This window comes from Falco peregrinus, chromosome 1 (assembly GCF_023634155.1).
Source record: "Falco peregrinus isolate bFalPer1 chromosome 1, bFalPer1.pri, whole genome shotgun sequence".
NCBI lineage: Eukaryota > Metazoa > Chordata > Aves > Falconiformes > Falconidae > Falco > Falco peregrinus.
Window position 1 is genome coordinate 75,933,733 of NC_073721.1, and position 26,540 is coordinate 75,960,272.

At 36.0% G+C, this 26,540-nt stretch overlaps 2 protein-coding genes and 1 long non-coding RNA gene across 5 annotated transcripts in view; 1 reads left to right on the forward strand and 2 right to left on the reverse strand.

Moving 5' to 3' along the window:
- RYR3 (ryanodine receptor 3) overlaps window positions 1-9,841 on the forward strand; it is a 233,209-nt gene extending 223,368 nt beyond the window's left edge. Inside the window, exons 96-104 of the mRNA XM_055811431.1 lie at window positions 391-518; window positions 1,428-1,488; window positions 2,553-2,699; window positions 4,650-4,784; window positions 5,859-6,015; window positions 7,112-7,176; window positions 7,280-7,380; window positions 8,903-8,954; window positions 9,706-9,841. Coding sequence (XP_055667406.1) covers window positions 391-518; window positions 1,428-1,488; window positions 2,553-2,699; window positions 4,650-4,784; window positions 5,859-6,015; window positions 7,112-7,176; window positions 7,280-7,380; window positions 8,903-8,954; window positions 9,706-9,801 — 942 coding nt within the window. The 3' untranslated portion in view covers window positions 9,802-9,841. The remainder of the gene's footprint in view (window positions 1-390; window positions 519-1,427; window positions 1,489-2,552; window positions 2,700-4,649; window positions 4,785-5,858; window positions 6,016-7,111; window positions 7,177-7,279; window positions 7,381-8,902; window positions 8,955-9,705) is intronic.
- On the reverse strand, window positions 2,781-7,116 carry LOC114010285 (uncharacterized). Its single transcript, XR_003551664.2, has 3 exons — window positions 6,244-7,116; window positions 4,624-4,726; window positions 2,781-3,899 (listed from the first exon to the last, which is right to left on the reverse strand). It is a non-coding gene; the product is annotated as an uncharacterized LOC114010285 (long non-coding RNA).
- Window positions 9,842-10,313: 472 nt separating the features above from the next.
- Window positions 10,314-26,540, reverse strand: part of AVEN (apoptosis and caspase activation inhibitor) — a 94,818-nt gene continuing 78,591 nt past the window's right edge. For all 3 annotated transcript variants that reach the window (XM_055811409.1, XM_027777266.2, XM_055811415.1), the window contains exons 3-6: window positions 14,853-14,923; window positions 14,216-14,311; window positions 12,330-12,690; window positions 10,314-11,138 (exon numbers count right to left, since the gene is read on the reverse strand). In XM_055811409.1, coding sequence (XP_055667384.1) covers window positions 11,020-11,138; window positions 12,330-12,690; window positions 14,216-14,311; window positions 14,853-14,923 — 647 coding nt within the window. In that variant the 3' untranslated portion in view covers window positions 10,314-11,019. The remainder of the gene's footprint in view (window positions 11,139-12,329; window positions 12,691-14,215; window positions 14,312-14,852; window positions 14,924-26,540) is intronic.

Sequence of the window (26,540 nt, forward strand, 5' to 3'; positions counted from 1 at the left end):
AGACAGAAGGCTGTGGTTTACTTCCTAGACTCAGGCATTCGAAATAACTTTGTGCTGTCAATCAGCCCTGCAGGTCTAATTTACAGTCATTGTCATCTTTAGGATACAAAGCCCCCTCATCCCCCTAAAAAAAGAAAAACATGCCAACTTAAATGATGGCAAATTATACATAAGCTTTCAGATAATAGCCTTTAATGCTTCTATTTTCTTTTTTATGCTCCCCCTGCCTGGCTTCCTGGGCGTTCTGACTGTTCTAGTAGTGTTAATAGTGAAAGACTTTTTTGGGGGGGTTGGGTTTTGTTGTTTTTTAAATTTCTGACAACTACTGGCTGAAAGTAGAATGAATGTCACAGAGGTCTTTCTCTGAACAAAAGCTTCTTCCATTTTCAGGTTATTAACAAGTATGGAGACTTATATGGAGCAGAGCGCATAGCAGAACTGTTGGGTTTGGACAAAAGTGCCCTCGATTTTAGTCCAGTGGAAGAGAGCGAACCAGAAGAGGCATCTCTTGTATCATGGTATGACTTCTGAACTTCACAGACAAATTATGTTTTGGCATAACTTCACTGTCAAAGACAAAACCAGATTCTATATTGAAATTGTAGTAATGTTTTCTTCTATATGGAAAATTCAAATGGAGAAGTCTTCCTAGTGTGGAAGTAAAATTAAAAAGCTTTTTGTTTGTTCTAAAACATACTTGTGTTACAAAAGCAAGAAAAAAATCAAGTTGATGTCGAGTGATACAGTTAGGCACTATCTTATTTTAAACAATAATCAATGCAGCATTTAAAAGTTCTTTAGGTGAGACAACAGAGCTAGTTTACAAACCAAAAGACTGAAAAAGCATAATAAATATCTAGGTGCCAGGTATCTATAAAAAATTCAGAGATGATTTCCTGACTTAATCCATCAGTGACGATGACAGGAAAAGTCCCAAACGATCTACGCTCCTACAAGAGTGGTTTCCTTGATACCTGAGGCACACAAGAATAAGGATTTCCATTTGCATGCCATCTAATGGCTAATTTAGAATCTTGCAGAAGGCATTACCTTTTCTGGTGGTAATTTTGGCAACACTGTACACCAACCAGGACATCTATTTCTTTAATTCAAACAATTTGGGTTCCACATTTTATCACTTTTAAATGCACGTTTTCATTTTTGTAAGTCTGGAATATATCAGTATCACTCCTACTGAAATTGTTCCACCAGTTTCAATGGTTTAGAAACTGTGCATGGGTCCTCAAAGTTAATGAATACTCTCTGAAAAATGAATCATCTCCATCACTCAAAATATAAACAGCTAATGTATATCACCACCTTCAGCAAACAAATGTGAAGTGCCACACCTAGTTTGTTATTTAGACTTACAGAATTCAATACCTAATTTTGACATTGATGCATTTCAAAAATTCTGTGTTTCCTAGGTTAAGTTCCATTGATACAAAGTACCACATTTGGAAGCTTGGAGTAGTTTTCACTGATAACGTGAGTATGTTAGCCTAGAAGAATGTGTTTTGATTTATTCCAAGCATGATTGTATGTCTTCCAGCATCTGCTTTTATTTTAAACAAGTATACATAAATAATACTGCATTACAAAAGCCATTTTAAAATAGGGGGGTTTTTTCTGTCTTGTACTGTAGCAAATTGCTTAAATTTATGTTAGAATTTTCTTTTTGATTCTAAAGGGTGATATGCACCTCCTAACCATCAAAACAATGTCAGCATTTTGGAAGTTAATGGTACCTTCATTTAATTTTGTAGAAATCAATCTCTCAACCAAAGGTGCCTTTTCTGAAATCAAGTACAGTCTACAGAAAGTTATCCTTTTTTATTCTCAAATCATCTGTTTGATATGGTTGGTTAATTCTTTTGTTTTTTACCTTCTTTGAAGGGACCACGCTTGTATTAAAATTCCTTTTTTGTGAATTCTCTTTTTGCATCCTCTTATGCATTCCCAAATGAACAAGAAGGCCAAGGTGAATCAAGTGAAGATATATAAATTCATTGTGCACTAAAAGCACACTGAGCAATTGTTCTTCAATAAGGGTTTTCAGGTCAAAGTGGCTTCAGGTTCACTGCTTGTTAAAAGAATAAGCTGTATTGTGTGCCTTAGCTTTTCTGGGTTTCCTGGTTGGTGTTGTCTGAGACTTAAAGTGTCTCAAGAGTAATGCAATGCATTTTCTCTCCTCCAGAATCAGTATTAAAATTTAAAGTACTGTCTAACAAGCTCCCCAACCAAAACAATTTTAAGGTAGGGGATTTTGATGTTAATAATATATATGCTAAAGGCTGCATTTAAATATGTAAAGATAGATAGAGGTTTCATTAGCATAACTAAGCAATAAACACATGAACAGTGGTGACAATAAGAGGCAGAGTAAGATAGTCCTTTTGAACATGTAAAATACATGTATTACATTCAGATTGTCATTCAAATCAGATCATGATATTTTATTTCATAACCTGACTAAACCAAAGCTGTATTCTGGATCCAATAATGCACATTAACACCTGCTAACATTCTGCCACTTTTCACTTTCTCTGCAGTCATTTTTATACTTAGCTTGGTACACAACTATGTCTATCCTTGGGCACTACAACAACTTCTTCTTTGCTGCTCATCTGCTGGATATCGCTATGGGTTTCAAGACATTGAGAACCATTTTGTCTTCAGTCACTCACAACGGCAAACAGGTTAGTGCTACATGCAAAGCTTTGAAAATTAATGTGTTTTGTAGCAGTACTGGGAAAAAATCTTTTGGTGCCTAGAACATATTGAAATGCAATCAGTTTTGATCGTGATTGGATTAAAGAATAGATCCCATTGGTTACTCTAAAGCACGTTTATGACATGTTAAATCCTATGAAATGCTAATAATCTATATGCACAGAGTGCCAATAGCTAAATATTTTGCACACAACAGAAAAATACTTAATTCTAGAAAAATACAGAAGTATGAATTATGACCTAACCAGCTCCTTCTCTGTGCTCAATGATGAACTGATTGGTGATAACTAATAAGAATTCACAATCTTTCCTTAGCAACAGCAGTAATGATGATCTGGGCACTGAGATTTCAATACTTACTTTGTAAAAATGGGCTTATTAAGAACATGCTTACAGGTGGGGGCATTCTGCACTGTGGAGTATATTTATGTGTCATCTTTTCATACAGTGATCAGATTAATAAAATCTACTTCCAAAACTAATTTTTGAAACTTATGCAGGGAATAATTCTCTGATCTCTATAAAGGCTCTGTGTTCCTAGCTAGTATACCAAGAAAACCAAGCTTTTCACTAGCAAGCTTTTTAACTTACATATAAGAAATCTAAGTGAACTTTTAATTTCAAACATACACATTCCATTACTTCTTAAATGTAGTAACACACATTCTAAGCCCACTCTTACACACTTTAAACCACATGTTTCAGAAAAGGCATAAGATTATCCCCCTAGCTTAACTCTGAAAGATCCTTTGTGTTTGCTTAATCCTTTCTTTCAGCAGAAATCCACCAATGGAAGTTTCTTCCCTTATCAGGAAAGGAAGTTTCTAAAATAGTACATATGACAATGTTTTCAGTATCATTGCACAAACAAATGAAATCTCTCTTTCCACCTCCTTTATTTTCCTCCAGGATGACCAAAGTCATATTAATTTAAATGTAATGACTGATACATTTTCTTTATGAGACATTTCTAAATTTAATACTTAAAACTGAGCATAATTGACAAGACTGTTTTAACTCAAGACTGCAGCTTTTAGCATACATTCATAAAAAGTGAAAATTAGTTTTTCTAATCCTGTTGCTTTTCTTGCTAGTAGACAGGAACACTGAAAAACAGCTGCAGATTTTTCAGTTGAAACGTTCACCTTGCAAGCATCCTTACAGATCTGCAGAAAGTGATAAATTGACAATCAGCTCATTGTTCAATACTCTTACATTTCTTTTAAAAAGAGTAATACCAATTGTTGCACTTATAAAAATATGTAGCCTTCAGTAACTCCTCTCCAGGGCTGCATCTTCTAATGTCAACTCCAACAAACAATATAATCTAGTCTCATTAACTGCTAAACTTTTTCACCTAAGGATTTTATTTCCTTAAAAGCAGGACTTGGAAATAACCTACTCTTAGGTTATCTAAAAAATTTTCTATTTACTTTATCGATGGCTTTGCTAACCAGCTTTATAACAGAAAACAGACTATGCTAAGTCATAGTAAGTGTGAGCTGAAATTATTTATCAAATTAACTAAAGGTGTTTATTTTTATCATTTAATTTTCACTGTATATCCAGTTTTTCAAGTTACTAGAGTTTAAATTTTAAATTAAATAGTGGAAACATCGTTTCAGTGATATATAGTTTGTATGCACATAGCTCATAAGGATGGAAACAACTTCATTTTCTTTGTACTGTTTTTCCCTTGATTTTCATATGACAGCAGGATAAAGTAACACCTCTATGCTGATCCGAGCAATAGGGAGACTTCAAAGCTATCATAACTGCTACCTGTAGTTTCGTTGTTAGAAAATGTACAATAAGATACATTTTTCAACACTTACGCTATAGCTCAATGCATAGCCTTCTCTCTTCTGACAGAATGAAATTGAAACCTACTTTCATGTCGTTGTCTCCATACACAGCTTGTGCTAACTGTAGGACTCCTTGCTGTAGTAGTTTATCTTTACACTGTTGTGGCGTTCAACTTCTTCCGCAAATTCTACAACAAAAGTGAAGATGAAGATGAACCAGACATGAAATGTGATGACATGATGACGGTAAATAAAACATCATTAGCATGCTTCAAATTTCATCCTGAATTTTTAAATGAATACTTGAGATAAAATGATAAGCAAGGAGGGATGGATTTTTGTTAAATCCATGGCTGTTGTCTTGTTGCTATATGTCATTTTAAAAATGGGAATGGTCTTGAAATTCCCTCTGCATTCTCCAGTGGTCTAAACTCAACAGTAGATAGACAACACACGCCAGTATAGGAATATAGTCTGGATTTTTCTCCAAAATACTGTGGTGTATCATTTGCTGCAATACTTTAAAACAATGGCTCGGCTTAGAGATTTCTGTTATTTTTAACCCACATTGTGCGCCTGAAGGTGGTTTACCAAATTTTGTAGCCGATTCATACAGAAACATCAGTAGTATATTGCTCCAGCAGAAGATTCCTTTCAAATATACTTACATAACTTAAATATCCAGATTTTTGAAGATTTTTCCATGAAGACTTGTACATTCAAAAACTATGACACACAGCAACATTTTTGTAAAGTGATCTCTTATGCATTGAATGCAGGCTGTTTCCCAGATCATAAATAATTTACAGTATACTAAACCAGACATCTAGTAGTGCAAGATGAAACTATCCAGAAACCACCTAAACACAGATAGATCTACCCACTGTGAATATGTCACTAATTATTTTATGGCAATATTTGCCAATGTATCTAAACTGTTTTACAAGGATTTTCATCCTCTGCTTACTAAGAGCAAGCTAGAACCTTAGGAATTCATATAAGGGGTAGAATACAGTTGTACAGTAATAAATACAATAAGAATGCCCCCCAAATGGTCTTAGTCTACAAGACCTAGGGAGTGGGGGGAGGGTAACAGCTGATGCTGACTCCCCATCTGTAAGTGTACTTGAAGACGTAATCATGTTATTTAAGACAATAGCAGATTTTTGGTGCAGTGTGTGTGATATATGAGGAATGACATTATGTGCTCTGTGTCACTATAACTTGTGAAGAGAATTAGCAGAGCAGAATCACATAAAACAAAATAAAGACAGAATCATTCATGGTAAATATATCTGAATTTTTCCTCTTTTTTTTTAGTGTTACCTGTTCCACATGTATGTGGGTGTAAGAGCTGGTGGTGGCATTGGAGATGAAATTGAGGATCCTGCTGGAGACCCTTATGAAATGTACAGAATTGTCTTTGACATCACATTTTTCTTCTTTGTCATTGTTATCCTACTGGCCATTATTCAAGGTACCATCACTTACCTTAGTAGAGACTTCTAGAATTTAGTTTACCTATGTTCTGCAATGTATTTAAACCATACTTGTGTTTGAGGTGAATTTAGCAGTATTGCTGTAAAGACTTCCTTCTGAGCTGATAAAATAATCAATTCTGAAAGTAATAATTTTATACTTAATTCATAAACAATGTATTGTCTCAAGTACTACGCAAAGACAAAGCACAGGAAACATAACTTACCTAGGTTACAGTGTTCATAAGACTTTGACAATTGTCCAGCAATGATGCAGCTTGTGCAGGATCACTGTTCTTCCTATAATGAACATTTCAACATGGAAAGCCTTGCTGTAGACGCTCTTTACACATTTAGTCTGGAACCACCACAGCTGGCTGGGGAATGGAGACTCTTCCCCTTGGAAAGGGGAAACAGAGAATGTCGCCGTGGCCAGACACCCATTTCCTCCTTTCTTTAGAAGAGGATTTGCAGTTTTAATTAGTTTGCAGTTGTGATTACAAAGAAGGAGACCCCTCTTCAAGGACTGTCAGTATTCGACACATGATATGAACTGACCTGAGGCTGTTAGGAAAAAACACCTTTTTAAAGCAGTCTGGTAGCAAAGCAAAAAATCTAATACTGAGGAAAAAGTTATGAATGTCACAGTTCCCAAATGATCCAACTCTATTTCAGTATGTTGGAAGTGAAGGAATAATGCTTCAAATGTGAAGCAGCATCACAAAGTGTCTGAGGGGCTGTGGGAGCAGCGTCATCTTGTTGAGCAAAAGCTGGGATACCAGAATTCCACCAGATGAAAAATGAAAATTAAATTCTTTCCTGGGAATAAAAGAAATGAGATTATTGAAGCTTGACTTGACCATAAGTATGGAAAACCCTTTCCCCGCTCTCAAGATTGTACTTCTGTGTAAGAGAAATTCTTATTGCTAGGAGTGCAGTGTAAACAAATGTTAGATGTCTGGAAATAGACAGATTGTAACTTGAATTGTTCAACCTAGACCCAAGTACGCTAAACTCCAAAGACAGTGGAGGATGTCTGACAGACATTACTTACTGCTTAGTACTAAAGTGTTGCTGCTTTTCCATTTGGAATAGGTCTGATTATTGATGCTTTTGGTGAATTAAGAGACCAGCAAGAACAAGTGAGAGAAGATATGGAGGTATGAGTAAGCACACTACATTTTTCATTACTTATTCATCTAGATTGTTACCAGTTACAATAGTGTCTTTGAGCTTGTTTGTAACCACAACTTGTGTTTCCAGACCAAATGTTTTATTTGTGGAATTGGCAATGACTATTTTGACACAACCCCACATGGCTTTGAAACACATACTTTGCAAGAACACAACTTGGCAAACTATCTGTAAGTATATTTTACTACTGGAACTACAATAGAGAGACTTTCAGCCCTAGAGTAATTTAGGTGCACACATTGCTGATAGTTCTACAGAATTCTATCTTAGGATTATAATATTTAATTTCCTTTCTGGTCTCCCCTCCTCTAGTCCACACTGCTGGTTATTTTTAAAGTACTTACCTTACACATGAGCTGCCTTAGTGGAATGAGACCTGGAGGCACACTGACTCCTTATTCCTCTGGAAGAAAACTCACATATGTGGAATGACAGGGAACAACAGTTTAATAAGTTGGTTTAGTTTGGAAGTTTTGATTATGACTTCTGGGAGCTTGTTAACATTGATGAGACCATGGAAAATTACCCTCAATTTGAAAAAAGAAAACCCAAAACAAAAAAACTCCAACCAGCCAACAAGGCATTTCTGGAAGATTCCTGAAAGATAAGCTACAATGAATAATGTACAAGTCTGATCCTATAGTTCTTTAGTGATAGCGCATCTTTCTGAAACCTCAAAGCAATTGGGAGTTGTATGTGTTTAGACTATTGTTCAGACTCCCAAGGCAGTGATCAAAGAGAATATTTAAAAAGTTAATTTGGTGGCATTAGTTACTCATATAACAATGATAATTATATAAGCATTGTGCCAACAGAACCAAAGGAGCCAAACTGGTGGTATATTATAGAGGTCTGGCTTTGGAATACTGCATCTGGACTTTTTTTTTTTTTAAATTTAAAGAGTAGTGCCTCCTGGAACAGAGGCTGCATTATTCCTTGCATAGCAAGTGACACTGCAAAAATCAATGCACGTTTCTTTGTGAGGCAAATTTCCATTAACATCCAAGATTTTCTTACTATATTGAACTGCTTACCTGGTATATGGGGACCTGTCATTCACAGTAAATTGAAAATGGCCCTTTCCTTAATATTAGAACATATAGTGAACAATCTAACCAAAGTCAGTAGATACTACTTTCTTTACCGTGAGAGCACATACCAAGTTTAATTCCAAATGCACTGCATCAGAAGTGGCTAACCAAGAGCTGTGTGACATACAGACAGTTGTTAGTACTCTACAGCCTTCCTAATTAGTTCAAGCTCTTTACATTTGAGTGAGCACACCTCTCTGAGATAGATAGGCTCAGCCTAGGAGCTGTATGGCATGAGTGTTTGGAAAGCCACGCTTTTAACTTCTTGTATCCTAGCCATGGTAACTTCTACCAAGGTGAGACGCTGGAGCATACGTGTATAGGAGGTGACCCATACCTAATTTGGGTATTGCTCCTAGCACTGAAATGAAGAAAATGCTAAAGCACATTTCTCCACCTTTACAGATTTTATATGTTAGCACTTCCGTGAGAGATGTGCTGGAGGGTAGAATTTTCTCCTTTAACATAAGCACTTTAGATGCCTAGCAATGTCATTACTTTGCTGGCTGGCATAATCTCCCTCACATGTCCCAGCCTAAGAAAGGTTAGGCAGACATGTTAAGTTTTCTGCATTAATACCTGCTTCATGTGCTTTTTTCAGGTTCTTTTTAATGTATCTCATTAACAAGGATGAAACTGAGCATACTGGCCAGGTGAGTAGAAAATAAAAGGTTGGTTTTTTTTCTTAAGATAATTTTTCAATGTTTTCATCTTCTCCAGCCTTGTAGCTGTGTACCACCAGGTGGAACTGATGTACCACCAAGGAGAAGATATGATGCCACCCTCCCTGAGAGTCTTCTGCAAGTGAAAGGAAGGGTTAGAAAAAAGGGAGGAGGTGGGCTGCAGCAGTGTGCTACCCTACCCAGCACGGAATGCTATCAGAAGTCAGTTACTAGTCATCTTATCTCTGAAATTAAACCCTGAAATAGACGAGCTGTAGTTTATTCCCAGAAGATTAAACAGTTAAGCTACTATATTTATAGTCCAAACCCATATATATATATATATGTTTAGTGTGGTTAGGCCCTAAATGTAAATAGATTAGAAAATAAATAGGATTTAATAATATCTCAAGCAGCTGTTATGCAAACACTACAAAAGTACCTTACACTTCCGTGTTTTCCATGCAAACTAAAACACATTATATATACACAGGTTTGCTCTGATCAGCTAGACTGATCAATTTACACTTACACTTTTTTTTTTATAATATGGCTTAAATTCCGGTAGTACTGAATCAAGAAAAGTGCAGAACGATACTTTTACAGATGTTCTTGTTGAGTTTCAAGGTCTTCACAGTTCTACTCCATGGTAATAGGCCCAGTGCCTGGCTATTGTTAAAAGTTTATATAGAGAACTAACTGCAAGGTGTCTGTTAAAATAAATGCTCTTTCTCATTTTCAGGAATCGTTTGTGTGGAAGATGTACCAAGAAAGATGCTGGGATTTTTTCCCTGCAGGGGACTGCTTCCGGAAACAGTATGAGGATCAACTTGGCTGATATCTCAAAAGAAATTAATTATTCATGAACTGTTAAAATCCAGTATACAAAAAACCTTTTTTTTTCCACAGCTTATATTTGCTCTATATGTCTTTAAACTCCAAGACATACATAATATTTGACACTATTTCATAGGCTTTTTGTACCTACCACATATGAAAGAGGTCTTTTGTTGGAATTTTTATTAGAAAAAACTACGACAGATTAATTTAAGCCTTCCAGTTCAAATATGGTCTGAGATTATAACAACTTCTTAACTACATCATTAACCTAGTGTTTGGCAGTACAGTTGAAAGGGCTAAAAGGTGTCTTAATTGCACAGCATTTGACATTTAAGAACTTGAACATCAGAGGCCAAGCCTCAGAAAAAATACTTTTAACTGCTGTCCGATTCCCCACCCCCAGTATTTGCTAGTGAATGTATTACAATACAGCTTGAAAAGCTTTAAGCAGTTAAAAAGAAAACATTTTCGAACACTTCGTCAACCTTGAAACATTAAGTGCCTTAAAACCTCTGTAGACATAGCTATGCAAACTTTTTATTTTAGTGTTCTAGATGAACAGATCCATTAACTGTATTGCTTTTCTGTCTTTCTGTATGAAATGGCACTTGAAATTGGTTTATATACTACCTTCAGTAACAGCTCATTAGACACTGCTGTTCAAAGACATACACTGTATCAAAATGAATACAATTTAAATCTTAGGCCAAAATATAAAAATGCTCTATGGTCACCTGCAATTAGAAACTGCTAGGACTATGCTTTTTTTTTTTCCTTCTTGTAATAAAAAGTACCCCACTGCAATAAAGTGTTACAAACCAATATTACCTTTGCCGTCGTCTTTCTACAATATGGAGATGTAGCATGACAAAAGAGGGACTAAAACCACATGTATTCATTGGTCATCCACAGCTTTATTTTAAGACTACACAGAGCAAGTACAAGCTGAAATAACTGTTGTCTTAGTGTGCTGTAGCCTGTATCTTTAGCAAAGAAAATCCTAATTTCATCACAAATTTTAGACCTTTTTAAGAATATTACTCTTAGACAATTTTCAATCACATCTAAATGAATTTTGGTTGCACAGAATTTTAGGTGCCAGCAAAGGAAACCAGGCATTTGGCATACTGAGCAAAGTGAAACAGGTAAAGGTTAAGATTCAACTTGCTACTTATGTGAATAAGTGAATGTAGCAAACATTAAGTAAATGTGAGCTTCAGGAAATCATGCTGTCCAGCCATTCTTCCAGCTCTTCCTCAGTCAGAGTTTTAGAAGTACTTTGAATTTGCTGTGATGCTGTACTCTTCTCTTCAGGCATATGTAGTTTTAAAGGGTCTAGAAAAGTGAAAAGAACAGATTTGAAAATCTGGAAACAATTCCATACCAGCTCTTTGTTGATCATTTTGCTTTTTAATGCACAAATGACTATTTAACCAAAATCTTTCTTTCTTAAAGAATAGCAAGTCGTATTCCAAAAATAGTAGCAACATTTGGAGGGGGGGAAAAAACAACAAAAGAGGCTGCTTAATAAACTCAACTAGGGCAGCATGGCTTCCTCCTGATTCAAGGAGGCCAGGGCCTGATCCAACAGTAAGTGAACTCCCTCCTGCAATCCTGTCTGCTGCAGAGTTTGCTTTAATGTAGGAGGAGCAGGAGGCCACAACAGCAGATCACCCTGCACAATTATTACAACACGTTAAGATTCCATGTTCTGATGGCACTGTTTTCTTAAGGGATTTACACTGTTCTTTGGAGTGAAAAGCATGACATACCACGAAATGAAAGAGCATTTCAGGATTGCCTTCAGTAACAAGGCTTACCGTATCACTTGTGGTAACGTCTTATAAAAATTAAGTCCAAGATGGTTGAACATATGATAGCAAGGAAATCAGACACAAAAAAATCAGAGATATTAAAAACTTTTACAGCGCTGTGGACTGGGAAGGAGTAGCAAACAATCTCCATCAAAACTAACAGCCAGCAGTATAACTTCCAGGAATGCAAACAAAATGAAAGGTTTGCCAATTTTTCTAAAATACGAAAAATTTTGAATGAAATGTTTTGTTTCCATACTAAATTTAATTTTTTAAAATCAATGCTAGTGAAGTTTGAAAATAACAAGTCACCAGAATGAGCTGACAGTTCTTCTGTACACTGTTAGCACATTGATCGAAGGGCTGATAACGCTACATGAAAAGTTTGTTTTACCTTCTCACTAAAATTCTCTAGCAGTACATTAATATTTTGTTTAAAATTTTGCTGTATTGCAAGACAAATTCTGTTCCACAGAAGAATTTCTCTTAATTCTTAAAATGAACTAACAATGGTGAAACTGTAGTTCAGTGTGGAGTTAAAACTGAAAAGGAAAAAAATGGGTCATAACACAGCCCCAGATAAACAAAATGCAGTATGACAGAGATGATGACAGCAGTACTGTTGACTGGCTAAACGAGAACTCAAAAGCATCACCAAAACAGAGTAAAAGGAAATTAAATAAGGGCATGCTGGGGAGAAAAGAAATCTTACCTTTTTCCTTACAATCCATTTTCAAGTCTTTCTCAGTCGATATGCTGTAGGATAACGCCCCAGACGCAGGTCTGTTTTCTGTACCAACGGGAGCATCTAGATTTAGGAGAAAATCTAGTTCTTCATCCAAATGGTCAGTCACTTGCTTTGACAGTGGATGGGCTCTCTGAAATGGTTCTGCCGCACTTGCCCTAGGACCATTTCTACTTCCAGACTCTGATGGAGCAACAGAACCACCAGTGGGATGGGAGACCAGCACTCTCTCACTCTGAGCCGGAGACTGTCGGAACAGCAGCTCTCTCCTCTTGCTGTCTTCAATAATTTTAGATCTCATCTGTGGGAGCTCTGCAGGTGTTGATGCCTAAGAGTACAAAACAGAACCTGAGTCTTTCTGACGATTAACTCAACTTTTGCTATTCCATCTAATTTGGACTGTAATTCAAGCTTCCTACATTTGATCACTTAAGAAGGGACAGTGAATTTCAGTAGAATTTAATTCAGAAGTAAAAGTGTACTGAAGTTATCTTGATGATACCTTTAGAGAAGCAGCTACAAAATACAAACTCCTTTTATCCCTTATTCCAGAGTATGAGATTGTATGCTAAATCAGCAAGTTTCCATTGTTTCAATGTTTCCAACAATCCATTGTTTCACAAATAATTCCTGGAGAGTTATTTTTCTTTAATTCTTCTGTAATTAAATCCCATCAATACTCTGAATTTTGGCATGACTGAATTTGGCTAGAAACGTTATCCCATGTTAGGCCTCCCCTTCAAAATTCCAGTCCTAAAAACAAACCATACTAACAGGTTGCTGAAAATCATTTAGCAAAAGTCATAGTATATAGCTGTGTATTTTGAAAAATTAAATCAAATTACAAAACATTATCAAATAGTGGAGCAAGAAATGACAATTCATTATATAATCATGAAACACAGATTCTGTTTTTACCAGGAAGCCCTGGCATTAATAACACTGCAGTGTATCTGATGGCCGCATCACTGGTCAGAATGGAAAGACAAAGATTTAATGTCTTAACACACGCTTTATAACCCTGGTAAAAATTAAAGATTGTGACTAGAACTCTTAAAAAGAAAATTGTATTTGAAAGTAACATTTATGTGCAGATTTCCTTAGACACCACATCTGCAGACGTATTTGAGCTCCCTTAAGAAAGAGCACATTTCTGTCTGTCACAGAAGCACTTCACGCATCTCCAAACAGAAGTAAAATTTTTTCTGAAGGGTCATTTTTTTTTCCTTGCTTGAGCAGATGGATTTTTTGGTAAGAATTTTGGTTTTATATTTATCTCATTCATTCTTTTGCCCTTACATGAATATTTTATTTTTCACAGTCTGAAGAAACATTTTTTCCTATTATTGTTGCTTTTTTTTTTCCACCAGAGCATGACATTTTCTTCACCTGTTTGACTGACAGTTCTACTTGTTCTAACACAGATTAAGTTTGATTCATGGAATAAGCACGCATGTTGATAATAGCTATGTAGAAGAGCAAATCACAATTAAAATAATTCACAGAAAATAATGTGAAAGCACTTTCAAAAATTTGGTGCAAGCTTTTAACAGCTGCTAACAAGAGAAGCAAGTACAAAACGAGTGCAAGCATTCCATGTCAAACATTCCGATACCTGCTTCAAATCTACTGTGCTGCACATCAAAGCATTTTGTTTTAAGTCAATAAAGCATAAGAAGTCTGATAGAGGGGTATCCTGCATTACACGCCATTTGACATGCCAGGCTCAAGAAATGTATTTACTTATAAAATACATTTTACTTACGTTTGAAGACCAAGTTTACAGCAATCATACTGGCATAATTGTTTCACTTACGATATATGCATTTTCTTGTGAAAACTCTCAGCATTACCTGCACCAGTTCAGCAGCTACATTCAGCCTCAGATGTAGAGGCAATTCCTGAAGGGCCTGGGCCAGAGACTGGCAGTCAACAGAAAACACAGATAGCTGAAATATAATTCAACACACAGTACACTTGTATTAAAAAAAAAAAAAAATGTAAACTATTAATGACTTTAGTCTATTACAGTCCCCTGTTCCACACATTCAAGGAACATAAAGAACAATCTAACACAATACAGGAATTCACAGTTTTAATTTACAAACCTACAAAGCAGTTTAGTAAAAGGACTATAACAAAACTAGCCAAACTATTTTCTCTTGAATACTTGAATGCAGCTGAAAAAGAAAGGCTGACTTGATAAGTCAGTAAAGCAAAGTGACAGTCCCATATTTGGCCTTCAATGGATGGATTTCCTTGTTCTTTTCTTCCAAAGTTCCTTAAAAACCTAGCCTGCTGCTTTGATTAGTCTAACTGGGGGGAGGGGGGAGGAAAAAGCCTCCAGCACCAGGGACAAATTAATAAAAATATACAGAATAAAGAGTGTTATTATTGTCTTAAACAATTTGTTGCTGAAAGCACAACTGCCAAGGCATTCTGTGCCAGGCAATAATCCACACAAGCTCATTCAAATGGTAATTCTGTTACCTGCTCATGGCATATGCTTTCTCTATCCCATTCTTTCTCATCAGCAAGTCGGAACTGTGAAAAGGAATCTCCTACAGAAAAGAAAGAAAAAAAAATACATTTTTAGAAAAATAACAAGCTCTCTCCAAAGTTCCCAACCCTACAGAGTAAATTCAATCAATAAACATCACATCTTCAACAAATTTGCATTTTATTTTAATCCTGCTTGCATTCACAACATCAAATTTTTAAAGACAAAGTTCTATAGAAAGATTTTTTTAATCTCAAGACACAACAAAATCAAAACCGAATAAGGAGGTGCTAGGTGCCATATCAACAAGCAAGATTTTCGTTGAAAAGTCTGATTTGGACAACATACTAGGAATATGTACAGTATTCACTGAGTGCATTTTTTTAATGAACAGCTTTGAAAGTGCTGTTGAGAGACCTTCTTTTATCAACACGTGAGTCTCTCTTAAAATGGATTATAAATGTCTTAAAAATCAGTTTGTACAGGCCAAGTAAAGATGACTTCTTGTCTGGTAGCGAAATCCTCCAAACCGTCTCTTTTGAACTAGTCCCTACTTTAGTATGCCATCAAAAAAAGGCACTGAACCCCAGACTTTAATTCATATGCATAAGGGCCTGAATTTAAAAAAAAACAAACCAACCTTAAATAGGGCTAATTAAGCTATATACGTAACCTTAGATATAGGATCTTCTAACCCTCTACCACACTCCTCCAAGACAGTAGGAGCTTCCTCTTATTACAGGGGGCTTGGGTTATTATTTTGGTTTAGATGCAGTATTTCTATTGCAGTGCCATGCTGCATTCTGAAAAGACAGTCCTATAAATTTATTCACTGCAAAAAACCCACAAGAATTCCAGGAACTCAGAAAAATCTATAAGGTCTGTGACAGAGGAGACGTGAAAGATTAGGGCTGCAAGACGATGGCCAAAGGTCTATAGTAACGGAAAGCAAAGATGCTGCTAATGCAGAGCGTGGGACCTTCTTAGACCATGCAGTGTGACAACAAATAGCTGTTTCAGGAGCTCTATTGGAAAAAACCCAAACCTGTTGAATTATTGAGTGAAGGAGATGAAATTTGATCCTGAGAATTGCAGATAACCTTTAAGTCACTAGTATTTAGTCCAGCACTTAGTTGAGAAGCAACGGCTTATTCTTTCCCAACCTCTAATAGCGAATGAATGCGCTACAGGAAGTTTTCAATGGCATTACAAACAACTGAGCATCTAATTTGCATTTGGCTCTCAATATCCTAACTGCCATTCATACCTCTGACAATTCCCAAACCAAGACCTTAATCCTGTATACAAAATCCAAACATATAATGTACTGACCCCAAAACTGGCTTCTTTTCTGCTATCTGCCTGTCCCAAACCATAGGGGAGTTCAGCCTTTCAGCAATTTTACTCAATAGTGCAACCATCAGCCAGCTTCTGTTTTGCAAACAGAATGAATAGACAACAAAATGGCATAGTAATTGGCATATTTCTTTGCCAAACAATAAAAAAAAAGGGAAACCTAACCATCTCCCAGATGGAATGTAAAATTTATTGCCTGTGGCTTTTTTTTTCCCTCCTAAAAAAAAAAAAAAGTATCTAAATTGTATTTCTAATTCGTTACATTTCAAGTATGCTCACGTGTGTACTCATTAGTGTATACTCATAGACCAATCATGCTGTGTACCCGGCATGTCCTTCATCATCATCTTGAAAACCATGCCAGCAAGAAAGTCACCTTCTCAGCTGAGTATTTACATAGATATTTATGACCATTGCCATGTCCAGCTTGATTCTGCATCTCCCTGTTTTCATTGGGTTTATCCAACATCATTCAGCATTACCGGGCTGACACACAACCCTGCCTGATCAGCTCGGCTCCGGTTTACATTCAGTACCTCCAGATATTACTGTTTTAAAAACCAATGTGACACCGGTACAGGCGCAAATAATTAAAATTAAGCATTGAAATTAACATTTAGATATCTAAGACGACGGTTAATTTTACACATGTTTAGTTCATATAATTCACAAACACCAGGTTCCATGACAGCTACGTGTGCTCAGCAGTATGGAAAAATAAGATCCTGTCTTTATTTAACTACGTGCAGATACAAATACTTAACTTGAACACTCACAGTTGACTCACTGCTGACAAAGGTGCCTTCCTCTCCATTGATTAAACTAAGTGATTAGTCGAATGCTTTCAGTATCTGGGAATGGCCAGATGTAAAGCAGCTAAACAAACCTACTTCATCAGAAAAATCCACTGGGATAAGGACTGGTTTATGATTCTCCACACTCACAAAGCTGGTAATAATAAATTCTCAGTTTGATATTGTGTTGCTGAATTAAAGGGTATGACTTAAACTCTAGTTTAACTAGGCTCTTTAAATAAGTTAACAAAGCATGCCTTTCAAATGGAAAAGCAATAACTACAATTCACAGTAGCACATTTAATGCAAATTAGGTTAATGAGAATGTTGGTCTAACCAATTATCTTTTCACAAATTCCTTTACCCTGAAAATAACTTCCTTTTATGCCATGAATACTAATCAAATGTCTTGCAATGACTCTGAGTTCCTTCCAACACAAAAAAACCCCACCACTTTTCTTCATGTGAATAGTTTTTATGTTACTTACAAATATGACTTGGCCTTCCAATACAGAGTAGCTAAAAATAATGCATTCAAGTAAACCTCATACACTGTCTTTGGTAATGTTCATAATAAGCCTCTAGTATTTTTTATTGTCTAAATTTTATTATGAAAGAATAGCAGATCTAAACCACTGTGCTTTCCTACCATTTTAATATATTTTAAAGCTAAATCAATTGATTTAAATAGAACACATGTTTCATAGTCTCTTTAGCCCAATTATCTCTTCATACAAATATTCACTGAATAACAGAATCAAACAAATCCTACTTGTAGTCTGTAATAAATATTTTCCAATCTGTGAAATTATGAGTCTAAAAATTGAAAAAATGGAAGAAAAACAGTTTTCAGTAGAGAAACTGACACATCAGTGGAATGATTTTGCTCATTTTAACTAATTCATTCAAAACAAAAGACACAAAACATTATTGAAGACAGAAGAAAAATATTCTATAGTATTAGAGAGTTTCAGAGTAGAGGGAGGGAGCAAACTAAGTAACAGGATCCTTCTAAGACTGCCATGACTGTAAAGAAGCACTGCAAAGGCAAATATAAGACTCTAAACCCATTTTTTTAAAATCAGAATTTACCTTCTAAACAAGCACCAATGATTTTGAGAACCCTATTTGGGGTTTTCCAACCTGGGTTCATCTCCCATTTGGTTTTTTTTGGGAAGTCAAGCCTCTGTCTACAAGTCTGCTTAGTGAGCTAAATAACATGCGATAAATTTATGATGGCAGTATGCAGCTGAACCACATAAACCACAACAGAAAACTACAACTTAGCTACATTTGGGAAATTAACAATGAGACTTAAAGTATCTGGAAAAGCAGCCTCTATCTACTACACTAGTCAAAGTTTTTCCTTAGTTACCAAATTGAGAATATTTTCTCCAAAGAAAACCCATCTTCAGATTAGATTTTAGGCAATTTTACAAGTTTAACTTGTAAGAGATCCCTTTCTCTCTCTATTGATCCCTGGTTCATCACTATGAATGATATAACATTAAAACAAGCTACTGTCCTGTTCCACCAGTCTTCTTCATCGGTTGCAATAATGCAGGAGGGAACAGATGGTAACTTTAAGGTGAAAAAAGGAACCAGATCCTCCAATCTAACAATCTGAATTGCAGACTTTAGGCATAAATGATGCTTGAAATCTTTTCCAGCATCAACGGTTCATATAAGACTGATCAACTCTCTTGAGGAGTCAGGGGGAAGATAAGCAACATATCATTTCCCTTTTAATAGTGCAAGACTTAATGTAGAAGGTCCCAGAGAAGGCAGAAATCTATAGGTCAAATAAAAGGTGGGCAACTACCAAGTCACGAATTTTGAGCTAACTTACACTTAGAAACACGAACAGAAAACTAAAGCTTACCAGTCTTTTGGGATAAACTAGGTGTGAGTGAATCTTTCTCAAACTGGAAGAAATAGCATGAGGAACAACTCCCATCCATCCCTGCCACAGTGTGCTCTAACCAGAAGATTTTGAAAATGGTATGGAAAGAGCAAGAACCACATGCTGAGTGCTTTGGAACATCACTGGAATTAAAAGGTGTCTCTTCTCGTTACACAGTTTTTCCACATACTGCTATATATATATATTTATATAGATATATGAAATAGAGATATATTTTAGATATAGATAGATAGATATTTTATATTATATATATGATATAGAAATATAGCTAATTTTTAATATATTACATATATTAATTGCCTATCTATAATCAATGCTCATTTTATATAAAAATCTCTTTGGATAAAAACTACTGAAGATTTCTTTTTATAGGACAGCTAATAGTTTTCTTTTTTTCCCCCTACAAAAGGAGAATAACATATAGACAAATCCATAATAAATATTCTTCCAACACTATGAAACGTATATTCTGCAAAGGTGTTATATGAATAATTTTATAGATACCATAGACAGTTAATCATCCAGATACAATAATTTTCCCACAATGAGGTAGCATATAATACTGAGAAACAGACTTCTGGAAGACACAGAGCTTCCAGATTCTTCATGGTAGTTTTAAAACCATCACTAATTTCTATTTCTGCTTTTTTAATTTCTCTGCTTTGGTAGAGTACACACTGTAACTAATATCTTTCACTATGACTAAGGCTGCAATGTGCTAGTAATGCAATTTGCCAGGAGCATAGATGGAGCAATAGCAATTTTCAGTATGTGAGAATATAATACAACAGGTAAAGACCCTGTAAGAACTTGACATCTATTAGTCTCCTTCAGATACTGTTAAGACCAGCAATATTGGAAGTCACTGCCAAGCCTACCTGTTATCCAGAACACGACAGGTATTTCCAAACAACATGCCTTCACCACAAATACTTCAGCACAACCTACATTTTTCCCTGGTTCTGTGGCTCACCAGTAGGTTGCACAGCTGTGTATTACAGACTCCAGAAGGCTTATGCAACAGCTTAGTGTAAAAATTCTAACTACCGGCAGAACACATATCTCAAAGAAAATATTTTAAATATCATTCTTCTACTGTTACCAGTAGAAGTTCTTGAGCTCTGTGCAAACATATTGACATCAAGGATATTTGTAGCCAGCACTACAAACTATAACGCATATTTATAACCAGGTTAAAAAAGAACAACGTTCTAAATTAATTCCCTGGCACAACTACACAGTACTACTAGTCACAATTTAAAAAATAATATGTGAATTTGATCAAACAGCAGGATCATCTGACCAAGGCTAAATGATGTCCTCAGAATTTAAAATGTGTCACATACAAAGGAATAAGAAGGAAGTATCTTCAGAAACAAGTGCTGCTTCTGGAACAAAGAGTGTCTGCTCAGGAAGAACAAAACTAATTTAATACACAGAGGAACTGCAGCCTACTGAAATCAAGATCAGATGCCAGTTTTTCAAATGAGGAGCAGGGTTAAGCCAACAAATGCGAAAGAACACAATGGTTAAAAAAAGTAATTCGCTTTTACTATTTAAAGTAGAGGTTAACAAAAGTCAAAACAGGAAAACAGAACAAATGAAATTATATTCAAAGAGTTAAGAAAAAAAGCCAGTAGTACACATGCTTCTGCAGGAACACCAGGTGACTAAGAAATAAGAAGAAATTGGAATGCCTTCAAAGCTTCAAAAAGCTAAATGACAACATGGGAATACTGGGAGCAGTGAAAGGAAGACTAAGGAGAACAGTGCAATAGCAGCTCCATGTGTTTGATGGACAAATTAGTAGAAACTACAAGAAATTTAATGGATATGTGGATAAACATAATATTTGAGGGAAGAGCCAACACGGCATTCAAAAAGGAAAATTCTGCTGCTCAGTCTAAGACAATTTCCTCAAAGTAGTAAAAATCATGCACATAAGCAGGATCTAGTTCATATAATTTAGATGTGTTTCCAAAAGCTTTCACTGACGTCCCACTCCCTTTCCCACCCAAGACTTCAAAGCAGTAAAAAGAGGAGGCTTGTATGAATAAATAATTTCCTGCAAGTAGGAAGAAAAATATTAAACTGTCAATTTTCACATTACATAGAAACTGCCAGTACAGTTCTCTGGGGTCATACCTGTTTAACCTCTTAACTCAGAAGAGAAAAAAAGGGGAGAAAAATTAAGTAGCAAAGTCTGCTGATGATACTACCCTTCTCATGGTAGTGCGGGTCAGGGCAGGGTGTGGAGAATGACGTAAATACTTCACAAGATTGAGAAAGTAGATTTTTAAATGGGAGATTAAACACAATACCAGTAATGCAAAATGCTGCAATTCTAACTTCACACACAAAGTTCACAGCTGACCAACATCATTTGGAATAACAATCTCAGTGCTCTGCAGTGCTCAAAGAAACAAACCCTCTGAATTATTAAAAATGCAAAAAGTGAAAAACAGAATATCATTACACACCTATCATGTATCACGTATCTTGAATACTGTGCAGTGTCTTGGTTTTCCCAATAAATGTAATAGCATTAGAAAAGGCATGGAACCATTCCTGTATGAGAAACAATTTAGTAACTTAAGCCAAGGATGGGAACCAAGAGAACATAAGAAGAGATCTAAAAACCATGAAAGGCAAAAATAGGGCAGACAGGGACTCACCACTCATTGTCTCTTCTCACAGAAGACCTACAGGCATCAAATGAAGCCAGCAGGGAACGCACTCAAAACAAACAAAAAGTGGCAAATCTTTGTAAGTTGAAGCTAGGTCAGGGACTCCATGCCATCAGATAACACAGATGTCACAGGTTTCCACAGATACAAGGAGGGATAGAAGGTAACTATTTTTAAATAAAAAGATTTCACATCTGCCTTAGGAAGTCCCTGGGACATAAATTGTTGCAGGTTAAGAAAGCAGTCTCCAGATGGACCTTGGGTCTAATTCATAGATTCTTATTATCATTCAGGTTGGAAAAGACCTTTAAGATCATCAAGTCCAACTGTTAACCCAGGACTGCCAAGTCCACCTCTAAATTATATCCCCAAGCAGTGCATCGACATGTATAATTCAACAGAATCAACCTTAAATTAAGGCAAATGCTTGGGGTTTTTTACCTGTAGAGCTCTGCCTTTCCCTTAATTAACTATCTTTCTGCAGAAAAAAGAGAAAGGAAAAGTAGCTGATCCACAAATTTATTTTTAATCTGTAGTTAAGAGTTCTTTCAAGGCAACATACATTTTACATCTACAGGGTGTATAAAGAGGCAGCAGACAACACTACCATACGGGAACTTGTATAAACAGCATCAAGCAGACTCCCTCCGCTTTCTAATTAATTTTTCCACATTTTATTAAATGTCTCACTATTTTTCCATATGTAGTTTTTATTAAATGTTTAATTATTATGTCTTAAAATGCAGCAAAAATGCAAAACATTTTAAAAATGTATTGAACAAAGAAGCATATTTAACATTTCACCCAAATACAGTAGCCTGACATGGTTATTTGTATCTATCCCACATTTCCATTATTCACTTTTTTACTGAATAAACAATAGAATGATATTTAAGTGTGAAGTTACTGAATTCCCCATAGGTTAAGCTCAAACCTTTCATTAAGTTTAAGCTAGTCACCTTAAATATTTACTTTTTTCCTGATGCTTTATGACATTTTCCAGTGTCATTTTTTTCAGGTCACTAATTTATAACATACTTAGTGATTTTTAAATGTCACTGCAACCACCTTGCTAGATTAGACAAAGTATAAAAATCCATAGAGCATACTGGGGTTTGAGCCATAAAGAGAAGGCTGGGGGGGGGAAAAAAGGCAAAATCAACATAATTCAATCCATAAATACTCAAAACCAAATACTTTTTTTTTTTTTTTTTTTTTGGTAGCACCAGTATGACATAGCAGGACATGAAATTTGTGATTCTTCGTAAGGACAGCAGAAGATTACTCTCCTTTGGGTGAAAGTGGGAGGACTCATGTATTTTCAGAAGCCTGGACGCAACAGAGGAAAAAGTAGCTTAACAGTAGGCTTTGGTCCCTGCAGACCAACAGGCTAAGGAACCCAGTGACCTGGCCCTCCGTGAACTCCATTTTCTCCAAAACTATGTAAGCAGTTAATATCAGGATAGCACGTGTCCACAGCAGAAAACACAGCTGAAATTCAGCACTGGAAGAAATTAAGAAGAAATGGCAAGGTTCCCACCCGCAAAGGAAGATTGGAAGATTTGCATAACGCCAAACTGCAGGACTCAAAAGAGTGATCTGTTTGCATGTGCTGGCACAAGGCACTCCTGTCAGATTGTAGCTTGTAAGTGAGGAAGGAAGAGACAGAATGAAAAGAAGAGAATCCAAAACAAGAGGAATGAGGTTCAAGCAGAACGGAAGCCAGTCATCCAAAAAGATCCCCGATTTGCCTTGCCTATTGACAGGATCCGCTGGGCAACAGCCACAGTGAATGGGCATCAGAGGATGAGGGAGAGGGGAGAAGGAAGCATCCCTGTGGACTGCATTAAGCAAAAAAACTGCCTTGAGACCTCGGGGCAGATGGTACCTCTAAGTTTACACGGCTACTTTGAAGAAGAAATGAAAGCTTTGATGGACAGTTTAGTTTTAAACAGAAAAGAGACAAATATCTCTGAGGTTAAAGCTGAAACGGCACCCTTCATTCATACCTTAGGCAGTACAGCTTGTGAGTAATTCAACATCCGACACTTCTGAGCTCTGATTTTGTGAGAAGTTTAAAAAATATTCCGTAACGGATGACAGAACTTCTGCACTTTATTCAGGAATTTTTCCTTTTTTCCAAATTACACAAAGACCAACTTCTACAATGTTTCCAAATCCAAATATAATGAACATCCTACTGTAAGAAACTAAATGAGATTTCAAACTTTGCCAAATGCTAGCTAGATTACTCATTAGAAAGCTCAGATTCAGAGCTCAGTTCCTGGTCTAAACTTGGCAGAGTGCTCTACCAGTAAAGTACTGCTTTTTTGTAGATGGCTCTTTCTCAATTTTGTTAGGAACCTGAATGTTCTTCCCAATTAAAGTTTAAGTAAAACATACGTATTTCAAAAATGCAATAAAACTTCCACTGTCATTTAGATACTTCATGTCATGCTAGCGGCAAGAAAGAACATCAGAAATGGTATGTTAGTAGATTTAGGTAAGTCACAGAACAGCACGGACTGGCCTGTGCTCTTTTCCTTGTCCTATTTAAGCAAAGTTGCTCCTAATTATTCTTCATCGGGATTATTTTTCATTCTACCTCCTGTGTAAACAGTGCATGCAAATATATGGCTGTATTGTATCTAAGGAATTGTGTGACATTCTCGCCTCTGAGATCAGGTTTATTCTTGCACCATTCCAAGAAAACTTTTTATCTAACTGGCATGCTTAACCAAGCAGTTGCACTACATGAATTTTTACTAGGATAACCACTGTTTGCTGTAAGCCAGCCAACCAGGGAGTCAGAATATTTTGTCTGAAAACTTCAAAATTCATAAAATATCTTACTTGTGCTTGAACAGCAAGAGTATACAAAATAAGCCTCCTTCATTCCAATTGCACCTCCACCCAAAAGATCTCCACTTAAAAAAAAAAAACATAAAGACAGTAATATTAGAGCAAACAAATGAACAAACTTAAGAAACAGTTTAAGCAGCTTGCTATTTTTAATCCAATAACAGCCACTAACTTAACACAATTAGAGAAGAAGCTCTACTATCTGTAGTTCTTACATGCCACACAAACACTAGAAAACTTCCCTTTTTCACTCCCCCTTCCCCCCAATTTTTATAGGAGACAAGTAATGAAAGTTTACAATAGTTTTGACAGTTGACTATTCAAGCTTCCATTTTAAGCATTTAAAGCCAGTCTTAATTTTTTATGATGACACACACATTATTTGACAGCCCTTGCATTATTAGAATTTCATAACCCAAAAAAACTATTCTAAATTTTTCTTATTGCAAGTTTCATTCCTTACTCTATATTTGATAGAACACTTGTAGCAAAGAATACAATTATATAATCAGTAAATATTATTTATGCTACTGTGCTGGATAATTTTAGTATCGTCACATCCAAATTAGTACCATTCCTCCCTAAAGCAGAATTCACTATTCATGCAAATGGTGCTGTGTTAATGGGACTATCTTTCAAAAGTATTCACAAACAACACTTAATGGTGCAGACCTAAAAATACTCAAGTGGTTTGATATAGTAAGTACGAGGCTTGGTTTTCTTGCATTTAAGAAGGTTTCTGGAAGATACAACAAGTCATAGTATGGACACAAGCTTGAAGAATTTTTTTTGTTTAATTGAATGAAATAGGAAAAGAGAAGTAGCTTCAGAAAGCAAGACAGGAGGATTTTCTTCTGATATGTTAATGACAAGGATTACAACTAGCAAAGAGTAAGTCTAATAAAACTCCAGTTCTATAAGCATGCAAAAGCTTGATAAGCGTATCTTTGCATATGCAAGTTACTCATAACTCTCCAAAGACAGTAGTGTAATGGCTTATCAGAGAGTTCTGAACATCAACTTAAAATTAGCAGTTGATTGGTAAGTATTTGCTTTAGATCAAAAACACAAGAAAGCAGCATACTGGATTTGTCTTACCAGAGGTTTGGAAAGCCACTACATTCTTGGTCCAATTTACATTTGTAAGAAATATAATCCATGAGCTAGAAGCTCATCTTTATTTTTCAGGAAATTAAAATATTGTGATCTGCAGTGGAGTTTTCCCATTGCTACAGATGAACCGGCCAATGCAAAGTTTCAAAACTTGTATTAACAGAAATCAAGAGTTCTTCTGTGAAGTCAAAAGAAGAAAAATAATTACTTACTATCTACAATTCTTTGGATCATATTAAAAAGCAAGTCGTAACCACATGCAAGCTTCTCATCTTTTGTATCAGGTAACTTGAGGGCTTTTCTAGTACATTTATCATAAGTTAGTAAAGCTTGGGTTAGCTTAAGTGAAAACACCAGTATCCCCTGTGCTGACCCCTGTGCTTGCTCCTTTGTGCTGAACACACTTCAGCATTCCACGTTCTATAGCTTACAATACCTTTAGCAACACATCCTGCAGCCTTCTTACGCAAGTTCTCCTTGTATGCTAAGAACTACGGCTCTCCCACAAACTAAAAAATGTGAAGAGATGATACAGAATGCAGAGTTATAGTTTTCTGGATGACAAACACCATCTGGGCTACGTATTTACTGTTGATACACAGGGTTTTGCAGGTCTGAACAAAGCAAAAGTATTGATTTTTATTTAATTATCTTCTGTACTCCAACAGCACAGAACTGAAATGTGCACTCTAGTGCTCAGTTTTAAATATTTATTTGGAGAACTTATTTTCCATCACAGTACTGGCACACCAGTAAATAGCACCATAGCAATATCAAAATCCAGGTCTTAAGATATTTGTCACCAAAACTGGGAATAAGAAAACTCCTTAACACCAATGTAGCATTAAAAAGCAGGCGTTCCCTTATTGCAGTGCTGGATGCACAGTGTCACTCATGCATGCCATATGTTTTCTTCAAACAAAATTATATAGTCCACACTTA